At 20.5% G+C, this 21,161-nt stretch overlaps 8 protein-coding genes across 8 annotated transcripts; 4 read left to right on the top strand and 4 right to left on the bottom strand.

Annotated features, from left to right (window-relative positions):
- Positions 1-1,351: 1,351 nt before the first annotated feature.
- Positions 1,352-1,939, bottom strand: SRAE_2000489700 (Zinc finger, nanos-type domain-containing protein; the record flags this gene model as incomplete). The annotated part of the gene is made up of 1 exon (XM_024643836.1): positions 1,352-1,939. One exon carries the CDS (start codon positions 1,937-1,939, stop codon positions 1,352-1,354), a length of 588 nt encoding a protein of 195 aa, XP_024509463.1.
- An 809-nt stretch (positions 1,940-2,748) lies between these two features.
- On the top strand, positions 2,749-3,454 carry SRAE_2000489600 (mRNA turnover protein 4 homolog; the record flags this gene model as incomplete). The annotated part of the gene is made up of 2 exons (XM_024643835.1): positions 2,749-2,776; positions 2,826-3,454. The coding sequence occupies 2 exons, from the start codon at positions 2,749-2,751 to the stop codon at positions 3,452-3,454; spliced, it is 657 nt and encodes a 218-aa protein (XP_024509462.1).
- A 180-nt stretch (positions 3,455-3,634) lies between these two features.
- On the top strand, positions 3,635-4,078 carry SRAE_2000489500 (Hypothetical protein; the record flags this gene model as incomplete). The annotated part of the gene is made up of 2 exons (XM_024643834.1): positions 3,635-3,816; positions 3,853-4,078. The coding sequence occupies 2 exons, from the start codon at positions 3,635-3,637 to the stop codon at positions 4,076-4,078; spliced, it is 408 nt and encodes a 135-aa protein (XP_024509461.1).
- Positions 4,079-4,516: 438 nt separating this feature from the next.
- Positions 4,517-5,242, top strand: SRAE_2000489400 (Sulfotransferase family-containing protein; the record flags this gene model as incomplete). Its single annotated transcript, XM_024643833.1, has 1 exon — positions 4,517-5,242. One exon carries the CDS (start codon positions 4,517-4,519, stop codon positions 5,240-5,242), a length of 726 nt encoding a protein of 241 aa, XP_024509460.1.
- Positions 5,243-7,296: 2,054 nt separating this feature from the next.
- SRAE_2000489300 (CD36 antigen family-containing protein) lies at positions 7,297-9,119 on the bottom strand (the record flags this gene model as incomplete). The annotated part of the gene is made up of 2 exons (XM_024643832.1): positions 7,297-8,761; positions 8,821-9,119. The coding sequence occupies 2 exons, from the start codon at positions 9,117-9,119 to the stop codon at positions 7,297-7,299; spliced, it is 1,764 nt and encodes a 587-aa protein (XP_024509459.1).
- Positions 9,120-10,257: 1,138 nt separating this feature from the next.
- On the bottom strand, positions 10,258-11,400 carry SRAE_2000489200 (Bestrophin/UPF0187 family-containing protein; the record flags this gene model as incomplete). Its single annotated transcript, XM_024643831.1, has 2 exons — positions 10,258-11,173; positions 11,222-11,400. The coding sequence occupies 2 exons, from the start codon at positions 11,398-11,400 to the stop codon at positions 10,258-10,260; spliced, it is 1,095 nt and encodes a 364-aa protein (XP_024509458.1).
- A 4,730-nt stretch (positions 11,401-16,130) lies between these two features.
- SRAE_2000489100 (Protein ultraspiracle) lies at positions 16,131-18,215 on the top strand (the record flags this gene model as incomplete). Its single annotated transcript, XM_024643829.1, has 2 exons — positions 16,131-16,590; positions 16,852-18,215. 2 exons carry the CDS (start codon positions 16,131-16,133, stop codon positions 18,213-18,215), a joined length of 1,824 nt encoding a protein of 607 aa, XP_024509457.1.
- A 737-nt stretch (positions 18,216-18,952) lies between these two features.
- On the bottom strand, positions 18,953-20,666 carry SRAE_2000489000 (SMAD domain, Dwarfin-type and SMAD/FHA domain and SMAD domain-like-containing protein; the record flags this gene model as incomplete). Its single annotated transcript, XM_024643828.1, has 3 exons — positions 18,953-19,505; positions 19,553-20,254; positions 20,350-20,666. 3 exons carry the CDS (start codon positions 20,664-20,666, stop codon positions 18,953-18,955), a joined length of 1,572 nt encoding a protein of 523 aa, XP_024509456.1.
- Positions 20,667-21,161: the final 495 nt, after the last annotated feature.

Genomic DNA, 21,161 nt, shown 5'->3' with positions numbered 1-21,161 from the left:
CTTTATTTACAATTTTAATTGTTTTCACTTAATTTTTTGTTTTTATGTGATAAAATGTTTAACAGATGATAATGATTAAAATTTTTAATTTAAAAGCTTTATAATTTATTGTCTTTTAAAATAAATTATCTAAATTACTTTATATAAATCTTTTTGTAATGTTTTTAGTATCAAAATTAGAAACAGTATCATTTATCAATTTTTATGCAGGTATTGAAATAGTGTATATATTTTATGAAATTTCTCAGTTTTTTTAATGTCATTTTTCGTTAGTTTTATCTTTTTTTAATCTAAATTTTAGGAAGCATAAAAAATGCAACATTTTGTAACATCTGGAATAAATAATAAAATAAGTTGTATCATTTCAAAAAATATGCGACAAAATAAGCCTTTGAACTTAAATTATAAAGATATAGTTTTTTATCGCAATAAAATATTATATCTTTTCTTTTAATATTAAAATAACTGATAAATAAAATGCAAAGTGTATAATTAAAAAAATTTATTAGGTTGCAATTTACAAAAAATAATATTTATATAACAAGGATAAAATTCTTTTTTTATTTTTATTTCTAAATTAAAAAACTTGAATTTACCACTGTTGAAAAATCATTTTGAAATTGGCTTATGAATTACACATTAATATTCTTAGATTCAAATTAAATTTTTACTATTGCGAATATGAAAAATATCCAAATAGTTTTATTTTATTTAAGTTATCATTATTAGTTGCATAAAAGCTTGAATTATTTTCTGTCAAAAATTGCTTTTTAATAGCTTTAATTTGGAAGACGTTATTAAATTTTTTTTTAAAATACTTTATTTTTCAAAATTTACTTAAGAATCTGATGTTAAAAAAACTTACAAACATTTAAATTTAATTTAGATCACTTTCAAGTCAAGAAAATGTTTTTGTTCAATTCATCTTTTTAAAAAAAAATTATTTATTTGAAAGTTACGTTTATAAAAATTAAAATTAAAAAAATTAAAAAAATAAAAAAAATATAGTTTGGCAATTATATCAGGAACCAATGGTCCAAATTTGGGTCAAAAAGTTGATTGCTTTTTATTTATTTTTATAAAAAAAAATAGATTTTTGACCATGTTTTACTTGAATATAAAATTTCGGTAGAAAAATTTTACTTTAGATTTCTAATTTCTTGAGTTCTCGGTGCCACTTATATATGAAGATGAATTCTTTCTGAAAAATAATTTTGTTTTTTTTCTTCCTAAAAAATTCCTTTTAATTTTAAAAATAAAAAAAAATTAAAACAATTCTTATTTCATCTATATATATTTAGGGATAATTTAAAATGTAAAAAAAATTTCAAAATCCATTTCTACAGGCAAATTAATTTTTCATTACTAGGGTAGGATGAGGGCAATGTTTCTTGGTATGAGCATTATCTCCAGTAGCTCCACAATTTGCACATGAAAGGCTTCTTAAATAGGAACATGTTACTATTCCTTTTGAATTTTTAACACTATGTCCTTTCCATGGACAATCATTAGAATAACTATCTATTTTTCCTCCTGTTTTCTCAATTTCTTTACGAGCATTATTGTAACAAAATGTACAAAACTGCATTTTAGTCTTCTTGTGATTTTGGTATTCTTGGTAGAAAAATTCAGCAAATCGGTTCACTTTTAAGTCTTGATCCCAAGGCATCTTCCCTGCAATGTTTAATAGTTCCTCTAATGGTAAATCATATAAATTTGGTGTCTTTAATTCAGGACATTCTAGTAGTTGATCTCTATTAAAAGAATTAAATTTTCTAGTTGCAATTTCTAATTTTTCAGTATAAATTTCAACTGAAAAACATATTTCGCAATCCAATGGACTGTAATGGTCATTATAATGTTTGATAGCCACTGGATCGTGATTTAATTTTCCTGTAATCCCAATCCCAAACTTAGACAATCTTTTAGTAAAACACATGACAAAATTCAATAAATCACTAGTGGTTAAAATAATGATGATTGACTAAAAATTCTATGATTTAATGTTAAAATTATAAAGAGTAAAAGTGTAAATAAGATTAATTTATACTGTAATGTATGCTAAGATAACATTGATTAAAGTTAAAAAACAGCTTGTTTGATTTAATAGATATTTTTATATCTTAGTAATAAATTATTTATCGAAAAAAAAGAAGCAAATAATTATTTTAACATAATTTAGGTATAAAATGTTTTGATAATTATGCACTTTTACAAAGTAAATAGACTATTCAATCACAACGAAAATAGTATGGTTACTTCACACGTGATTTTAGTTATATTTTTCGTTTTCAATTGTTAGTTTAGAATAATTATTATTTTTTATTTTGGATTATTTTTTTTATTATAATTTATAACTACTTTAATATGAATTTGAAAAAAAAGATTTATATTTATCACCAACAAATTTTTCTACTTTAATTTCAATTATTTCATTTTGAAAACTAAAATAAATTTTAAAAATGTCTATGTAACAGTATTTAGAATATGAAAATTACTTTTTTCATATTGTTTTTCTATTTAGTTTGAAATAAAAACATCATCAACCGGTAAACCATCAATGTTCATTTAAAATTTACCATTTTCGTTAATCACTTTTTGGTACACTTTATTCTACAAATTTATCCTAACAATATTTTCTGTGATAAAAGTTTGGAGAAATGTTTTTGAGTATGGAAATTTTCTAAGAATAGTGTTATCAACCATCTTTATACCTTTGTCTTCTTTCTGATAAATATATTTTAAAATATGCCACGTTCTAAAAGAGATAAAGAAGGTAAGTTATTATTAAGTTTTTTGTTTTATTAATGTATTTTTTTGTTTAGTTTCATTGACGAAAGTTAAGAAGAAGACTAGAGAAAGCAGAAATAATTTAATATCAGAAATTCGTAATGCTGCTGATAAATATCCATATATTTATTTGTTTAATTTGGAAAATCTTCGTTCAAGAGGATTCATTGCAGTTCGACAACATTTTAAATCAAATTCAAGATTTTTTTTTGGCAAAAATAATGTCATGAGTATTGCTTTAGGTAAAGAACCTGAAGGAGAACATGTTGAGGGAATTCACAAATTGTCTAGACTTTTGAAAGGACAATGTGCTTTAATGTTTTCAGTTATCAAACCAAAAGAAGTTCTTGAGTTTTTTGAATCTTTCCACCAAGAAGACTATGCACGTGCTGGAGATATTGCTACTGAAACAGTTAAATTAGAATCTGGACCTCTTGCACAATTTTCTTTTTCAATGGAACCACAATTACGTAAAATGGGACTACCGACTGCACTCGAAAAAGGTGTTATTACATTAGTAAAAGAATTTGTAGTATGTAATGAAGGAGATACTCTAAATCCTGAACAATGTAAAATATTGAAAGTTTTAGATTATAAGATGGCTGATTTTCGATTGAAAGTCAATGCAGTTTTTGGAAAATCAGAAGGATTAAAAGTTTATTAATAATTTTAATGTTTTTTTTGTTATTGTTTATTTTTTGTTCCACTCATATTTTGTTGGTTTTATTATAATGTTATGTTAATGATGTAAATTGGTTTATTTATTTTAGAATAATAATTTTGGTTCATACCGTTACATACTTTTTATTTGTATTTAAAGTATCTAATTTTTTTTTAAAATTAGATGAATCTTTTTTCACGTGCATTATCTAATCATCTACAAAGATGTCAGAGATTTGCATCAAAAAATATTGTGAAAATGCCAAAGTTTAGTGAATCTAAAGCTTACTATGGGTATAATAAATTTGGAGCACAAAACAGGTATATAAATGAAAAGTATAAGCCATCATACTACGATACAACAAGGTATAAGAATAAAATTTTACTCTCTCTAATTTTAAGTTTCGGATCAGTTATTACATACTTTGTATATTTACGTGAAGAAAATGATTTGAACATTATATTTAATACACCAGGACACATTTTGTCAGCAAGTATTGAAAAGAAACTTATTTTAGCTAAAATTGAAAAAGCACGTGCTAATGGAGAGGATACGAAATTGTTGGAAGAAGAGTTGGCATACGTTGATATCAAAAAAGCGGCTTTAAAGGCACAATTAGGGGAATAATTTATTTATCCTTTTTAATAGATGAGATTGTACATATAAAACTTCAAATTTTTTTTTATCAGATTTTTTAATTTACAAATTAAATAATGAGTAATGAATAAATTTCTAGGTGAATAATATAGAAACAAGATTTGTGTATATTATCAAATTTTGTATTTCTATTTAAATTCATTTGGTTGTATTAGATATTTATTTAATATGAAATTTTTATATTATTTTGTTCTTATTTTGTTATTTATTTTTTATTATGCTTCTAAAAGTGAGGAAAAGTATAAGAATATTGATAAGATAAAATTTAAAAATTTGTGTAAAAATATTACAATTAAAGAAAAAAATGATTTTTGTATACCTCCATATATAAATTATGAATTCAAATATAGATTAGTTAGAAAATATAATATAACATATTGTCAAATTGATAAAAATTTATCTTCTACAATGAGAATGGTTTTAGGAACGTTGATTCTTCACAATACAACAAAGATTGGGAACAAAATTTCAAATAAAATGTGGTTTGATTATTATTCATACATGAAAAATTTAAGGAAAATGAGGTTAGAGTATGTTGCAAGAGAATTTTCACAAAATAATAATACAAAAACTTTTTTTAATAATAATTATTTTCTGGCAATAATTAGAGACCCCATTGAAAGATTTATATCAAGTTTCATAAGTAAATGTGTTGTAGAAAAACCATGGAAGTTGCATCCTGGTAATTGTTTGGAGTGTTTTGATAATATTACTTGTGTCATTAATACTTTATACAAAAATGTTAAACAAATGACATTAGATCATTCAAAAATAAAGAATCATGACTACTATACTCAACATTTTGTCCCACAAACATGGAATTGTGAATTTGATAAATATCAAAAATATTATAAGATTATTTTTTATGAAGATTCACCTGAAGGTTTAAAAGTATTTTACAATTCTCTTTTACAGTTTTTTAAAAAAATAGGAATACCAAGTAAATATTTAAAAATAATTCAAAAAACTATAACAACAAAAAGATCATTTAATGCAACTCATGGTAAATCTATTAGAACAAATGTTAAAAAAATAATTTTTAATGACCCAATTTTACTAGAAAAATTGATAAAAATTTATTTTCAAGATTACATTCAATTCAAAATACCTTTTCCAAACAAATTTAAAATATGATTTTAATATCATTCTTTTGTGAAATTTTACAAAAATTTTTCATCACAAAATTTATCTGAATATTATTAAATATAAATTTTAAGTATATGGAAAAAAGTTTTCAATGTTTTTAAATTGAAATTTTTGCATAATATTAAAATTGAAAGAATAATATTTTTCTTAATATTATTAATTTTTTTTTTTTTTCAGATATTTTATTATAACAAATAAATTTTATTAATTTCATTCTAAGATATATAAAAATATACCACTTGATATATATCTTAATACATGTTTAACATTAATTAAAAAAATATGTATTAAATTTAATTAAATACATTATTATTATATCGATAATTATCTCAAAAAATGAAGTAAACTAACTACTGCCAATTGAACTTTACTAAGAAAATAAATTATTTTTTTAACGTTTTAATTTTTTTTATTTATATTTGTCTAACAATTTAAACAACTAAAATATTAACTCTTATCTATTCTGATCAAAAAATTTTACTAATTAACTTTTAAAATATGTAAAAAAACTTTGATTATTTAAAATATTTTAATTAAATTAATTATATTTTTTTGGAATATTTATATAATCTTATCACATATGTAATCAAGAGTTGATAATCAATTTAATAAGTGACATTTTGATAAATATTCTACTATAATTTCTACTTTTACAAAGTATTTCAAATGGATAATATTTTAATAAAAAAAAGTTTTATTTTTAACAAATTGTTAATTATTTTTTTACTAATATTTTGTAGTTTATATTAACAAATAATTTATAAATATGATAGCATTTAATATAACCAATTATAATATTTATGTTTACAATCTTATATATCTAAATAAATACATTAAAAAATTTTTTTGATAAATTATTTGCAAAAGTTATATTATATCATATTTAAACAATAATTGCATAAAAATTATAATTTGATTTATTAATATAATATTTATATAATAATTTATGATATAGAATTTGATTCTTATCATTAATTTTTACAATTCAAAAATGCAATAGGATGATGTGAGAAAAATGGAGATTGAGATAGAAAAAAACTTATCAATTTTATTCACTATAAAACTATTTTAATTATTTCTTTCATAAATATCAACACAAAAAACAATAAAATAAATAAATCAAAAATAAAAGTAAGTGAAAAGGATATGAATAAACTTTTACAATATTAAAAAAAATGTGAGAAATAAATTATAAAAATGTAAAATTTATTAACAAATTAGAAGCAATTAATATTTTATACTTTTTTTTTTATTAACATTCAAATAATATATAAATTTATATGAATACTTGTTTACTATTAGATGTACAAAATACTAGGAAAAAATTTTTAATATGTAAAGTATAATATCAATTTTTTTTTGTATTTATAAAAAAAATTGGATAATATCATTATGAGATATTTATTGATAAACATTTTTTCAATGATAGAAATTTTATACATACAATGGTAATATTTTTTGATGTAACTTTCTTTTTGTTATACAAATTTTTAAAAAATTAGGATAAGTTAAATATATTGTTTTGAATAAAAAATTTATAAATAAATTTATTTCTTGTTAATAGTCAACTTTATTTTGATTATTATTTCATATTTATCATAAGTATAAAAAAAAATACTAATCATTTGGTTTTAAAAAAATCTTAAGATAAACAAAAAAAAATTTTTTTTATTTAGTGACTTATTTTTTTGGTAATTATAATTTATAATTTTGAACTTTAAATATTAAAGAATGTCAACTGATAATTTTTTGTTTCTGATAGTTTGTATTATTTTATAAACATTTTAAATTTGACATTTTTTTAATAATTTTATTAAAAAATTTTATCATTGTAAAATATTTATCATTTCTAATGAAGTAATTTATATTTAAAATTATCAAATATTAAACATTTTATAATACAAATAATTACAAGTTTAATGTAATAAAAAGATAAAATAAAATTTAATTAATTTTAATCACATCATGCTTTATAGGCAAATGTATGTGTAAGTAATACTTTAAATAATATATAAAAGTACTTTTTTTTTATAATCTTTTACTTAGAGATCTAAATAATCAGAATTTATTTGATCTACATAATTTGAGTCTTCTCTTATATCAATACTTTTTTTTGATGATGATAAATTTTTTAGTTCATTTTCATTACTCATTTTTCTTAAATTGTTCTCTTTTCTATTTAAAATAAATACTACAGCAATAATAAATATTGGAAATGAAACGAAAATAATACCAAGTATTAATATTATAAGTGGTGCAATTTTTGATGCTAATCTTATAAAATTTGTAGCGTAATCTTTTAATGTAACTCTTACTGTTAAAGAGAAACATGGAAACATAACTGAACGATGTTGAATAAGTTGTGATATAGAATTTGTATTCCAAATTGGAATATTTAATTGAAGTCTTAAAAATGCTTTTACTGTTGAACCTAAAGTACTTTGAACATCAAAATATCCTAAATTATCATTTTCTATATTAGCATTAACACCAATTATTGAATCTTGAACTTCTTTTGGAGAGTAAGCAAAATTTGGTGGTGATAATGTTGCATAAAAAAGCATATCCTTATCTAATCCTGGAAAACATTTTAATGGAATAATTCCAGGAGGCATTTTAACTTTATTTTTAATAATATTCTTATTTTTACAACATGAATAACAAAAGTTTTGTGGTTGATTACAATCTATTTTGTCACATTCGCCCACATGTGTAATTCCATTATTACCACAAGGCCAATCAGGAAAATATGTAGCATTTTCATTATTATCATATTCATATCCTTTAAATTTTTCAAGATATGTATTAAAATTGTCATCACTTATTTTCCACCTAACTGTAGGAATATCATCTACATTTTCTGTTCCATTATTTATCATTTGAAAATGTCTACAAGCAAATGATTGAAATATTTTAAAATCATCTCCATCATCAATAAAAGCACCATTAAAAGTACCATCTGTAGCTCCTTCTAAATCATTAGCATATTCTGATTTCCACCATCTTAAATGAGTACTATTAGACCAATTAATTATTTTTCCAAGTTTCTTTGCATCATCTTTACCCGTATATGTTAAATAATCTTCATCATTTGTATTGTTATAAAGAGGAAAATATCCAATATGTTTAAGATCAGGAACTGGAAATCCAAGAACATTTGGACCACCTATTGATATAAGTAATTTCATTAAATCCGAATTCATAAAACTAATTAATGGATCATAATAACTTAAAAAAAGAACTCCTTTCTGAGGAACTTCTTTTACTGGATATTCACCAAATAAATATAAAGAAGCTTCTAAAAGTATTTTTTGGATACCTTTAATTTTATATTTTTCAATCATTTTTACTACTGTCATAAAAGCTGGATTTGGTAAAAAAAATTTATCCTCCCAATTACAATATTTACATGATGTTTCTTGTTTATAAGTCCAAGTTTTTATATTTTGAAAAAATACTTTATTACCATTATCTTTCAATATAATATTATCTTTAATTTCTGATTCACTAAAAATAGTTATATTAATATATTTTTTTAAAATATTTTTGTCAATATTTATACATACAGATAAGAGTATGGACCAATAGGAATAGATGCTGCTTTTGCTCCAAAAAAATTAACTTCATCTGGATTAGTAATATTCCACAATATAAAATCATAATGACTTATCATTGGTAATTTCCACCAATAATTTGTTAATTGACCCCAAGTTGAGTTAGATGTTGGATTAATTATTAATTCACTTGAAATTACTGCTGGAAATATGGCCAATGGCATTGGAATTAATAAAACTAATCCAATAATAAATATGATTAGTAATAAACCATAAAATATAACTTTTCCTAGAACAGTTTTTGGCCACATTTTTGTAAAAAAAAACTTAAACTAGATTTCTAAAACTTAAATATATTATAATACTTTATTGATAACGTTATAATGTAAAAAAAAATTTTTTTTACTTTAAACATAATTGTAATCCTTATAATGGATTTCAGTATACTTATGGTATGATAATTTTTAATATTAGTACATAAAAAAGATTTTTTATTACATTATTATCATGTTTATACTGTTATATATAAAAGTTTTATCAAAGAATATAATTTTTGTTTAGTTTCAGAATGTTTGTAAAATTAATCAGGATATATATATATATATATATTTATACAAAAATAATATTTCATTTACAATCAGAAAAAAAAGTGCTTTGTCTAATCAGAGAATTTTATCATTACAATGTTGTAATGATAAAATTTTATTAAAATATTTTAATTGCATTTTCTCTTACATTACATTGTTTATCAATCTTTTCTTTTATGAAAAATCACAATTTTAAAAGTATATTATAATTATAGATAACGTAAAAAGAATGTTTTCATTACAACAATATCAACGTTACAATAAATTAAATATTATTTCTTTATTCATTTATCAATTAATTATCAAAAAAATTTTTGTTTCTTTTTATCTTTTAATTTAAAAAATAATTATTAGATTCCTTGATTAATAATGCCAAATTAACTGATAAAAAGATAATTAAAAAGTATAATTTAAGTTTTTAAAAATTTTTAAAACTTTTTTAAAAAAAATATTAATGGATATTTTTATTATTTTATTTTAAAATCACAAAATTCTTGTAAAAATGTAATATGATAAGAACATATTTTATGTTAAATTAAAATATGCTTATCAAAAAGAAACAAAACTACTTTTTAAAAGTAAATTATTTTTTTTCTTGATAATTTTATTATATTCAATACAGATTGTCATAAACTACTTAATAATTCCTTTTTTTTATGACATTTATCTTCTTAAAATAATATTAGTATAATATATTGAAACATTTTTTGATATATTGTATTACTTATCAGTTAAACAAATAAGGTTATGGCGTCAACATATTATTATACAGTATTTTGTATAAAAATTTTTTTTCAAATTGTAAATAAATAAAATGTTAGATACTTAGACCGGATTCTTTATTTATTATCACGCATATTCTTTATTGAATTAAAAAAGAAGTTTTTTGTTTTTTAATTTTATTTTCATTGCCAACAAAATTAGGTTTTTTATAAAAACAATCACCAATAATTTTAACTCTATAGTCAATACCTTCATCAATTATATTTAAACCAGCGTTTAAATTTCTTCCTAAAACAAAGTCAACTGGACTATCATCGTCATCTGTTCCAAATGGATTAACAAGAGCTTCTCCAACTTTGAGCCATCCAACAAAAAACATAAATTGAATTACTGAAAATATAGGAAAATATAAATCTATTGTTTTTGAAGCTGTATTTTGATATGGTTCTGAGTGTAAATATTGTCTTCCAAGAATTGCTATTGCAAAATATGTTCTTACTGTTAATGAAACTATTTGTGTATATGCTAATGGAATTGGAAACCAATCAAGAAGAAGTAAATTATGAAGCATATTCCTGTATGCAATTAATACCTTTAAACAATCTTGTACACCAAAATACCCATTTGCTAATTTATTTTCTTTTTCAGCATTGATAATTAAATCAATTGCCCATTGCATTGTTATCCACCATGGAGCTATTGTATTTTCTGATGCAATCATTAATTTTTGATATTCCTCTTCTGTAAGATATCCTTTTTTTACCATTGAATCAATTGTAGGAAACATTTTTCTTGCTTTTGTTGAAATATCTCTATATACAAGAACTTGAGATGTAGACATATATCTTACAATTGATCTTCTTATAAATTTTGATCTTTCATCTAATCCACTAACATATTCAGCTAAATAAATACATGATGTATCTGGAAAAGCAAGATTATTTGTAACTGTATCCCATCTAGATAATGTTAATGTTACATAAAAACCTAACATAAATGACAATGGTATAAATGAATTAAAATTATAACAAAGATAACAAATTCTATCAAAAATTCTAAAATTTAAAAAAAAATTAATTTAAACAAATATTAATATAATTTACAGTAATTGTTCCTTGTTAAGAGCATGTCTTGAAACTATACTTATTATACCATAAATTAAACACCAAGTAATTAATTCCTTGTAAATTGACTTCCACAAACTACCTTTCCAATAAAAAAGTGTTTTCAAAAAACATTTTACAGATGTTTCTGTAATACTAGATGAATAATTTATTGTCATAATAAATGTTTTAAAAATACAACTTAAAAGTGAATTTCAAGCATATTTATAATTCAAAATTTTTAAGCATTTAAAATCTCTTTTTTGTTATAACAAATATTAAATTTTATTGAATAACTTTTTTTTTGTCATTTTTTAAAAATGAACACAATAAAAATTTATAAATTTTTTTTTATTAAATAATATATAATCTTTAAAAAAAATTTTTATATTTTACTTATGTTGTTATTAACTTTTGAATTAATCTTATTATTATTATCATCACTTAATCACTACCATTATAAAATATAATCCATCTTTAATTATATATACATATCTACATATTTATTTATATAATCGTAAAGAAACTTAAAAGAATGGTAAAACATTATTTTCACCATTCTTTTTCTTAAAGAACCTATTCTCTTTTATTTCTTCTAACTCTTTGGCAACACATTAGTAGTATATCAAAAGTAAAATTGATAATTTTGTTTATATTTTCTTTAATTCCATCTTAATAAAGTTATACTTATCTTTCAAATTCTTTATAATTTAATTTACGTACATTTGTATTGTTACAAATTATAAAATTTATAAACATTATATACTTAATCTTTCTTAAATTTTATAAACTAAAATATAAAATATTTTAATTTAAAATATAAAAAAAAATTAATTAATCATTTTTGTTAGTATTTTTTTAATCTTTTTATTAAATCTTTATCAAATAAAATATCCCTAGTTTTATATTAATAAAAAATTTTAAATATTATTTTATTTTATGATCCTATTTTATTTAAATATATAAAAATGTTAAGAATGATGTAATTATATATTATTTAATAATAAATGCCATTTTTTTTTAAAATATATTTGTATTTACCTAAATATTTTTTTTTATTAAATTTTTATTTTTCTGCTAACAAAATTTAAATCATTAATTATTCTTTAAACTTTTTAACATTCACATGAAAGTTATATCTCACTACAAGCTTTCATACATTTTGTTAATTGTGTGAAAATAATGTTTTGTAGATTAAGGTGGCTAAAAATAAATATATCCATTTTATTGTTTCTTTATTAAATACAAATATATATAAATAAATTTAATTTATTCATATATGTATATGTCATATTTTAAAATAAAAATGTCAATTTCGATCTTGTTGAAAAATGAAAAAGACAAAATATGGTAATACCAAATTAATTTTCTTACATGCTTTCTATTATTATTAATAGAATTTTATCAAAAAAAAAAGTTCTTTATTCATCCTCTTTTCATTTTCTTTATTCATGATCCAACATGTTAATGGATAATTTTATTAATGTATATTTTTTGTAGTAACTTTTAAAAATTCTTTATAATCTATTTTAATGAAAATACAAATTTTTTGATATTATATCTTAATATAAAACTAAATCCTTGTATGTTGGTTTCTTACTTACTTTTTCCTACTTAGTTTTCCCTTTTTCCTTTTTCTAATAATTCCAATTAATATTTTATTACATTTTCTTTTTAATCAACTTTAAAAAAAAAAGTTATCCTTAACCATGGCAATTTCTTCTTAATTTTATCCCTTATTTTATACATTTACTACTTTTAAATATACTGTAATACTTACTTTCAGTAAAAGTTTTGATAAAATATAACTATTTCACACATATCCATAAGAAAAATTTATTTTTACTTTAGAAAAGTTTGTATAATTACACATATTTTTCTTCATGATTACTTTTCTATTCTCTTTAACAATTGATAACTCTTACGCAGCATGTTGCTTTATCATTTAAAAGATTTTTTTGTATTTCAAACAAATATAATATATTATTATTTTATATATCATCATAATTTAAAAAATTTTTATTTTATTCTTTTTTTTTGTAAATAATTCATCCATATCTTCTTTCATTATCATCATTGTTATTATTTTTTTTTTTTGTAATAAAAAGGTATTTAACTTTCTTTTTTTTCTTACCGTGTACTAACAATTACAATTTTCTATTGTTTATTTTTATATAACTCAAGAGAAAAGTAATAACTTGACTTTTTTTTCTACTGGATAATAATATTTATTTTTAGTATAAAACATACTAATAACTTCCTTGTTAGTATCATATTAAATATTTGTAATTTTAAATTTAATTATTACTTTTTAAAAAATATTTACATATTGTTAAAATATTATACTTATAAAATTTAATAAACTATCATTTTGAAGATAAAAATATAAACAGTTAATGGGTAAAAAAAAATAAATAAATAAAAAGTAACAAAGTATTTTAAAGATAAATGTGTGTTAAACAAAGTTAAATTATACTACCCATAGGAGAAGTTTTTTTTTTTTACTATTTTAAATATCAATGTTTATATTTTTATAATTTTATATGTAAAAATACACATAATAATCTGTACTAAATTTCTAAGAAATATAAAGGATAAAGTTGAAGGACAAAAAAGAAAAATGAATATAGAGGAATTGAGTGAAAAAAAAACCTCCGTTCTCTGTTATCATGAACGGAGCTTTGTAAAAATATTTTATCATTATAGAACATACAATTTGATGGAGATATTTCTCTAATATCTTTTATTCACTCTTTTCCTCAAGATAAAGGGACATTGACCACGGTCCAAAAGCAGGCATTTTGTATATATATATATATATGTCTATTTAAAATAATATAATGAAGACAAATGGAAAAGAAAAAATATTTCAGTAAAAGTATCTGAGAGTTGCAAAAACTCGCTTTCTTTTTCCATATATATATATATATATATATATATATATACTTTTATATTTTATATTACAAAAATTCTTATACATCTAATATAAATAAAAAGAAACATAAACATATATTTAAATGCCTGAAAACTTTCAATTATTATTATGCTTTTTGAAGAAGAACTGGGCACGATTTTTTTTTTTTCTCCTTCTTCCGATATTATGTTAAAGAGACACTTTTATTATAGACTTGCGGGTTTTTTTTAACATTCCATATATATTCAAAAATGATGTATATTGTATATATAAATATATATGTATATATAATAGTATAATATAAAATTTAAAAAGGTTGTTTAATATAATATTTATTTATGTATATATATATATATATTTATATATATATATATATAAAACGTTCCTCTGTTTTTGAATGTTTCTTTGAAGCGTGTTTGACGGTAATTTTAATCGAAAGGGTTGATTTTTAAATGAAAAATATATAGTTGATTTTTTTCTTTTTTCATTAAATTAAATATAGGACGCGAGGAGAGTATTATATAATAAAATAAATGAGAAACATTATTTGGTATAATTTTTTTTATTGTTTATCAATTATGTACTATATCTTAAATTTTGCCAATTTTATTTATTATTTATATAACTATTATATAAATATTATTTATTTATTATTAACAAAAACTTAATTATTTATATCTTTAAAACTCTTTTCATCCAACTTATACTTTGATTTATAATTATATTAATTTGCCTACATTTTGTCTTTTTTAATATTATATAAAATTTTTGTAATTTCTCTGCCTCATCTTCATTAAATATCACCTATTATCTTTTATCATAAAGGATAATAATTAATCTTGTCCATATATGCGTAATAATTTAAAAATAAAGAAGCATTCTCATTGTATATAAAAAGAAGGGCTATCATTATGGTTGCCTTGCTAAATGAAATATTATGCGCAATACATTTTATTTTTAATGTTTCTTGTTTCATCGCTAACTTATTACCATTTTTTCATTTATCTTTTATTATTATTATAATTATATTAATAAGAAACATCAATATTTATATAATTTTTTTTTTATTATATTTAAAAAAAAAAGAATGAATGATATATTCTTTTTATCTTGATAAATCTTTCTAATTTTTTTTTAATCACTTTTTTTTATTTTATTATTAAAATAATTACCAACATCAATGATTACATAAAAATTTTTTAAAAATATTTTGTATTGAAAATGATCAAGTTTTTGACAAGTAACATGTCTTCTTCTTATCTCTTTTCAATATTTCTTAATCCTATAATATTAAATATAAAATAACAACACAAAATAGCAGTGTTGCATATAGATAAATAAGTTAAAAAATGTGATACCAATGTAGTCTATTATATTACTTGTTAGAAAAGTCGGAGGATGGCACGAATGCGAGGGGCCAAAGGATGTAACATATACATATATATATAAGTATATTACTTTCGGGTTCTCGTTCGTTTTTTTTTTACTTTTTATTCAAAATTTTTCCTCATTTCTTATCATTAACATTTAACTATATCTACCTATCAAAAAATGGTGATCAACAGAAGAAGAATATTTCTTTTTTCTATTTAAAAATAATATATGAGGTATGTTGATGTAATTGATGATAAGGTGAATAATGATATCATCTTACAATTTTTAATGACTGATAACTTGGAACATTTATGAGGTAAACTTTTATAATATTAATAGTGTATTATTTCAATAAATTAACTAAGGGAATTTTTCTTATCATTTAAATATTAATGAACATATAATATTTTTGATCATCAACTTACTTCCCTCTTTATAATCCTTTTTGTTATTAGAGTTTTTAGATAATATTTTTATCTCTCTTCTTTTTTTTTTTTCGTTACTTTTATTTATTTATTTTATGAAAAAAAGTATCTATTTAAAAGAAAAAAAATTTTTTATAACTATTCATTTATAGAATTTTATAATTCAAATATTTGGGTTTTAAGAGAGAAAAATAGAATGAATATAACTGCCAATCAATTACACATGCTACCATTACCTATATTAAGGACAGGTTCCTCTCTTGATTCCTCAAATTCATCCTCCTCTGTTAGCAGTATTTCACCTAATGATGTTTCTCCTATATCAAATATTCATCATCAAATTCCAGAAGGAGTTTATTTTAATCAACATGTTCATTCATCACAAACACTTCTTCAATTAAGAGATCTCCATTCTTCTACAACAGATCTTTGTTTATCTTCAATAAATAGTAATATTACAAATAATAATAGAATTAATTGTAATAATAATAATAATTCTATTTCATCAAATAATTGTATGGTTTGTGGTGATAAAAGTGCTGGTAAACATTATGGTGTTATAGCTTGTTATGGATGCAAAGGATTTTTTAGGAGAACAATTAGATCCAACCAAAGATATTCTTGCAGATTTAACCAAAAATGCAATATTGATAAAGGTAGATCTTTGGTTATTTATTAATTAAAATATAAAATTTTTTGCAAAAATTATTCTTTCTAACAAAGGCCAAACTTTGATGCCTTAGTAATTACTTTCACCCAACATAAAATAATTATATCCTCCAAACATCCAATTATTTAGTATATAATTAAAGGAATAATATTAGTTAAAATGCCTAATTTTAAAATATTTTTGCAAAAATTATTTCCATTACTGGGAATTAAATAAGAGATGTTTAATTATATTTTATTAATTTTAGATCAGCGAAATGCTTGTCGTTTTTGTAGATTTCAACGATGTTTAGCAGTTGGTATGGAACCTGATGCCATTCGCCCTGACAGAGATATTATTGGTAAACAAAAAAATCCTAGAAAAAGAAGAAATAAAAAAAATGGAGATGATACAGAATTGTCATCTCCAGATAATACACAACAAGATGACAATTATGATGACACTTGTATGATTGAATTTTTAAAAAATATTGAAATTAATACATCTTCTGGTAAAGAAAGTTATTCACCACAAACAAGTACTATTAAAAAAGAACCTGATGTAGATATAATTGAATTATTTAATTGTCCTTATATATTACAAGATTATAGAATTCAAACAACTTTTGGTTTTGGAAGAACAGCTTCAGTAATTAATTTAAGTTCAGCATTAAGAAGAAATGTTGTATTGGCAATTGACTGGATTAATTCAATTTTTGCAATGAATTCTTTAAAAAATTCAAAAGACAAAGTATCTCTTCTTAAAAGCTCTTTTGCTGCTTTTAATAGTTTTTATGTTGCATCAAAAACAGCAATACTTTTACATGAAAATAAAATAAGAACTGTTGAAAATTTATATTTAAGTGAAGGTAGTGTAATACCAATTGAAGTACCACAATATCTTCTTGATTCACATCTTTTAACAAAAGATTTAATTGAAAGAACAATCCAACAAATAGCAATACCACTTCATGAAATGGAAATAACTCATGAAGAAAGTTTTATTATGTTAGGAGTTGTTATTGCTGAAAATGCTCCTGTACATTTTTCTTCAGATTCTATTTTTAGATTTAAAATTTTTCATTCAAAAGTTTTAAATGCATTATATTATAGTATAAAAACAAATTTTGGTCATAAAGGTTCTAAATTTGTAGCTAAAAGATATGGAGATTTTATAAGACTTTTAAATTCTTTATCTAAAATATCAAATATGTTTCAAGATAATGTACAATTTTTAAAAATGTTTGGAAATGAAGTTTATGATCCAATATTAAATATTTTTTTTAATGCTTTTTCAAATAATCAAATTTTTAATGAAGTAACTGAAGATAATAAAAAATCTTCAAATAAAGTATCTATTGGTATTCAAACATCTCCTACTACTTGTTTAGATATTGGAAATTCTTTTATAACATCTTCAACACAAATAAGTCCTCATACATCACCAACCTCATTTTCTTCCAATAATCATTATTTTACCCAACCACAAACTAATATATTTAATCAAATTGCTAATCATCAATCATCTTTCCCTACAAATAATGGACCATTTATGTTTGATAATAGAATTTCAAATCCAGGTATTACTACAAATTCAATTGTTAATAGTTTCTCAAATGGTTATTTCCATTAATATAATAATATTTTTTTAATATTTACTCAATTAATAATACCTCTACTGCCAGCAGTATTTTAATATTATACCATTACAAAATAATTCTATTGTTTTTTATTTTAACTAATTTTATGTATACTTCCCATACTTGTTTATAATTTTTAATATTTATCAATTATACTAGCCAAAAATTTTGTTTTATAGACATATTTTAAAAAAAAAAATTAATATTTTGAGTAAATCACTTGACAGAATGTTATTTAAAGTAAATTTACGGGCATTCTCTTAATTATACATCAATTAATATGTTACATTGTATTAAGATTCCTTTTTTACTTTATTTTTAAATAATCTAAAAACTTTTTTTTTATAACGAGGAAATAATATTTTGTCAATGTGTCTTTTTATTTGATTGACTTTATTACTATCATCAAATTATTTACATTTTTTTGTACAAAAAAAATTTTTTTTTAATATAATAGGATACTTTTATTAAAATATAAATATACATTAATAATTCAATCTCTGTAAACTTTTTTATTTTATATTTTATATAAATGTTATGTTGATCTAGAAATATATCAAAAAAGATAATGTAAAATTATTAATATTAACTTTATTTTTCTCATAATAATATTATCATTTATATTTCTTTTTTTTTACAAATAAATTCTACCTCTTTTTTTTATTTAGAATATGTTTTTTTTTGCTATATAGAATATTTACATACTATATTTAATAATTGTAATAAAATATTAAAAAAATAAACTTTTTTCACTTTTCCATTTGGCTAATCTTTTGATTGGTTCTGAAGGTGCTAAATAATTTGTTGAATCTTCTTTATCATAACTTAATGCTAATGAATCATTATCAAAAAGTATATTTTTTTCAAATTTTTTTTTTTCATTAAATACACTTTTTGAACGGATTTTATTTTTTTTATCAGAAACAATTGGTTGATGGCATATCCAATCATCTTTAATTCTTGATTTTTTTGATTTAACTAATACTCCTGGTTCAGAATTTTTTACTTTTACTTCATTATTTATTTGAGAATTATTATATGGATAAAGTAAATTTGAATCTTTTATTTCATCATAATGTTGTCTATATCTACATAAACGTATAGGTGGAGTATCATTAGATGTATCTTTAAAATTAATGTTAGTTGTTAATATTTTTCCTGAACCTGATGAAGAGACTCCAGATGATGTTGATGATAAAGAATTTTCTATTTGTGGTAGAAGACCTGTTGTTATTATGGGTATTTTTGAAGATGATATATGATGATTTCTAAACAACAATTCACTAAAAATAAAATTATTTTAATATATTATTATAATATATTTACCTACCGATTATCATTGAATTTTTGTTGTAAATTTATATTATTATTTGTATCAGGACTTGACAAAATATTGTATGATTTTAATTTTAAACCTGATGATAATATATTAAAATTATTGACATCATCTTTTATTCTATCAATAAAAATATCATTTTCAATTTTCTTTTCATTTTTATTAATAAATGCTGCCTTAATAACTCCATTTCTTTCTAGTACACTTTCTTTATTTTTACAAAAATTTCCAATATTTGTATTTACAGTACTTATTTGACAACATTCTTTTTCTTCCTCTTTTAGAATAACTTCAATCATCTCAACAGCAATAATATGAATAAGAGCAAGCCAGATGTCACATCCAAAAATATTACTATTATACATTTCTTCTGTTCCAATAGTTATCATAATAAAAGTATACTTAGCTAATATTCTAACATCTTTCTCTCCATCTTTTATTAATTTTGATAATTTTTTTTTAAATTTTCTTAAATCAAATACCTTTAAATATTCTTTTCCTAATTCAACTGTTTGATGAGTATCAAAAATACTTGTAGTAACAATACGAACTGAAGTGTTTTTACGCATAAAGATATTTCCAATAGCATCAATTTTAATGTCTAATCCTCCTTTTAACTGGTATAATAAACCATCCACAGATGATATATAGGTTGATGAGTCATTATCATGCGATGTAAATCTAGCTAAACCAACTCTAAAAATAAATTTTATTTTAATTTTTTATATTTCCTGTTTGTAAATTAATCCTTTCAAAAATAAAAAAAAAAAATAAATAAAATAAACACTTACTGTAAACCATCAAAATCATCAAAACCACCGTTAATATTTATTGTTGGAAAACGAAGGTATGCTTTCATAATTCTACAATCTTTTTCCATTAATATTAATTTTGCCCATATCTCCTGTTCAAGTCCTTTTAATTTTTGATAAACTTCTCCAGAATTATCAAATAAAAATTTATTTAAATCATTCCATGTTTTTTTAATAAGTTGTTTTTTTACATTATCTTTTTTTTCTTTAATATTACCATATTCTTCAGTAGAAGAATATGATGGTGTTCTCATTAATTTTTCTATAATTTCTTGTCTCTCCTTACTTACAGACATATTAAAACTTTTTAATATAAAATAAAAAATATTAAAAAATCACAATTATACTTTTCCTATAATAAATATATATATATATATCAATAAATAATAAAATTATAATTATTTAATAAATAAATAAAATATTATAACATATAATAAATTTTTTATATTACATAATCTAAAATATATTTTTTTTTATTTATAAAAATATAATATTTTATAATAATTAAATATAATAAACAAAATGATAGATAAAAGTTTATGAAGAAAAATAATAGATGAAATATTTTCACTAATTTTCTTTTTATTATAACTCAATAAACTGTATAACTATGTTTATAGTAAAAATATTTTATAAAATATAACAATAGAATATATTTTTAAAGATATATCACCTTTTTACAAAAGAACTTGTATAAATATTACATAAATAGAAAAGATTACTCCACAATGTTTAGGTGAATAATAATTATTATAATAAATAATATATCTACATTTACATAATAATGATAA

This window comes from Strongyloides ratti, assembly GCF_001040885.1.
Source record: "Strongyloides ratti genome assembly S_ratti_ED321, chromosome : 2".
In the NCBI taxonomy this organism is placed as follows: Eukaryota; Metazoa; Nematoda; class Chromadorea; order Rhabditida; family Strongyloididae; genus Strongyloides; species Strongyloides ratti.
The sequence above is the reverse complement of the archived record's forward strand: the minus strand, read 5'-3'. Positions and strand labels throughout refer to the sequence as shown.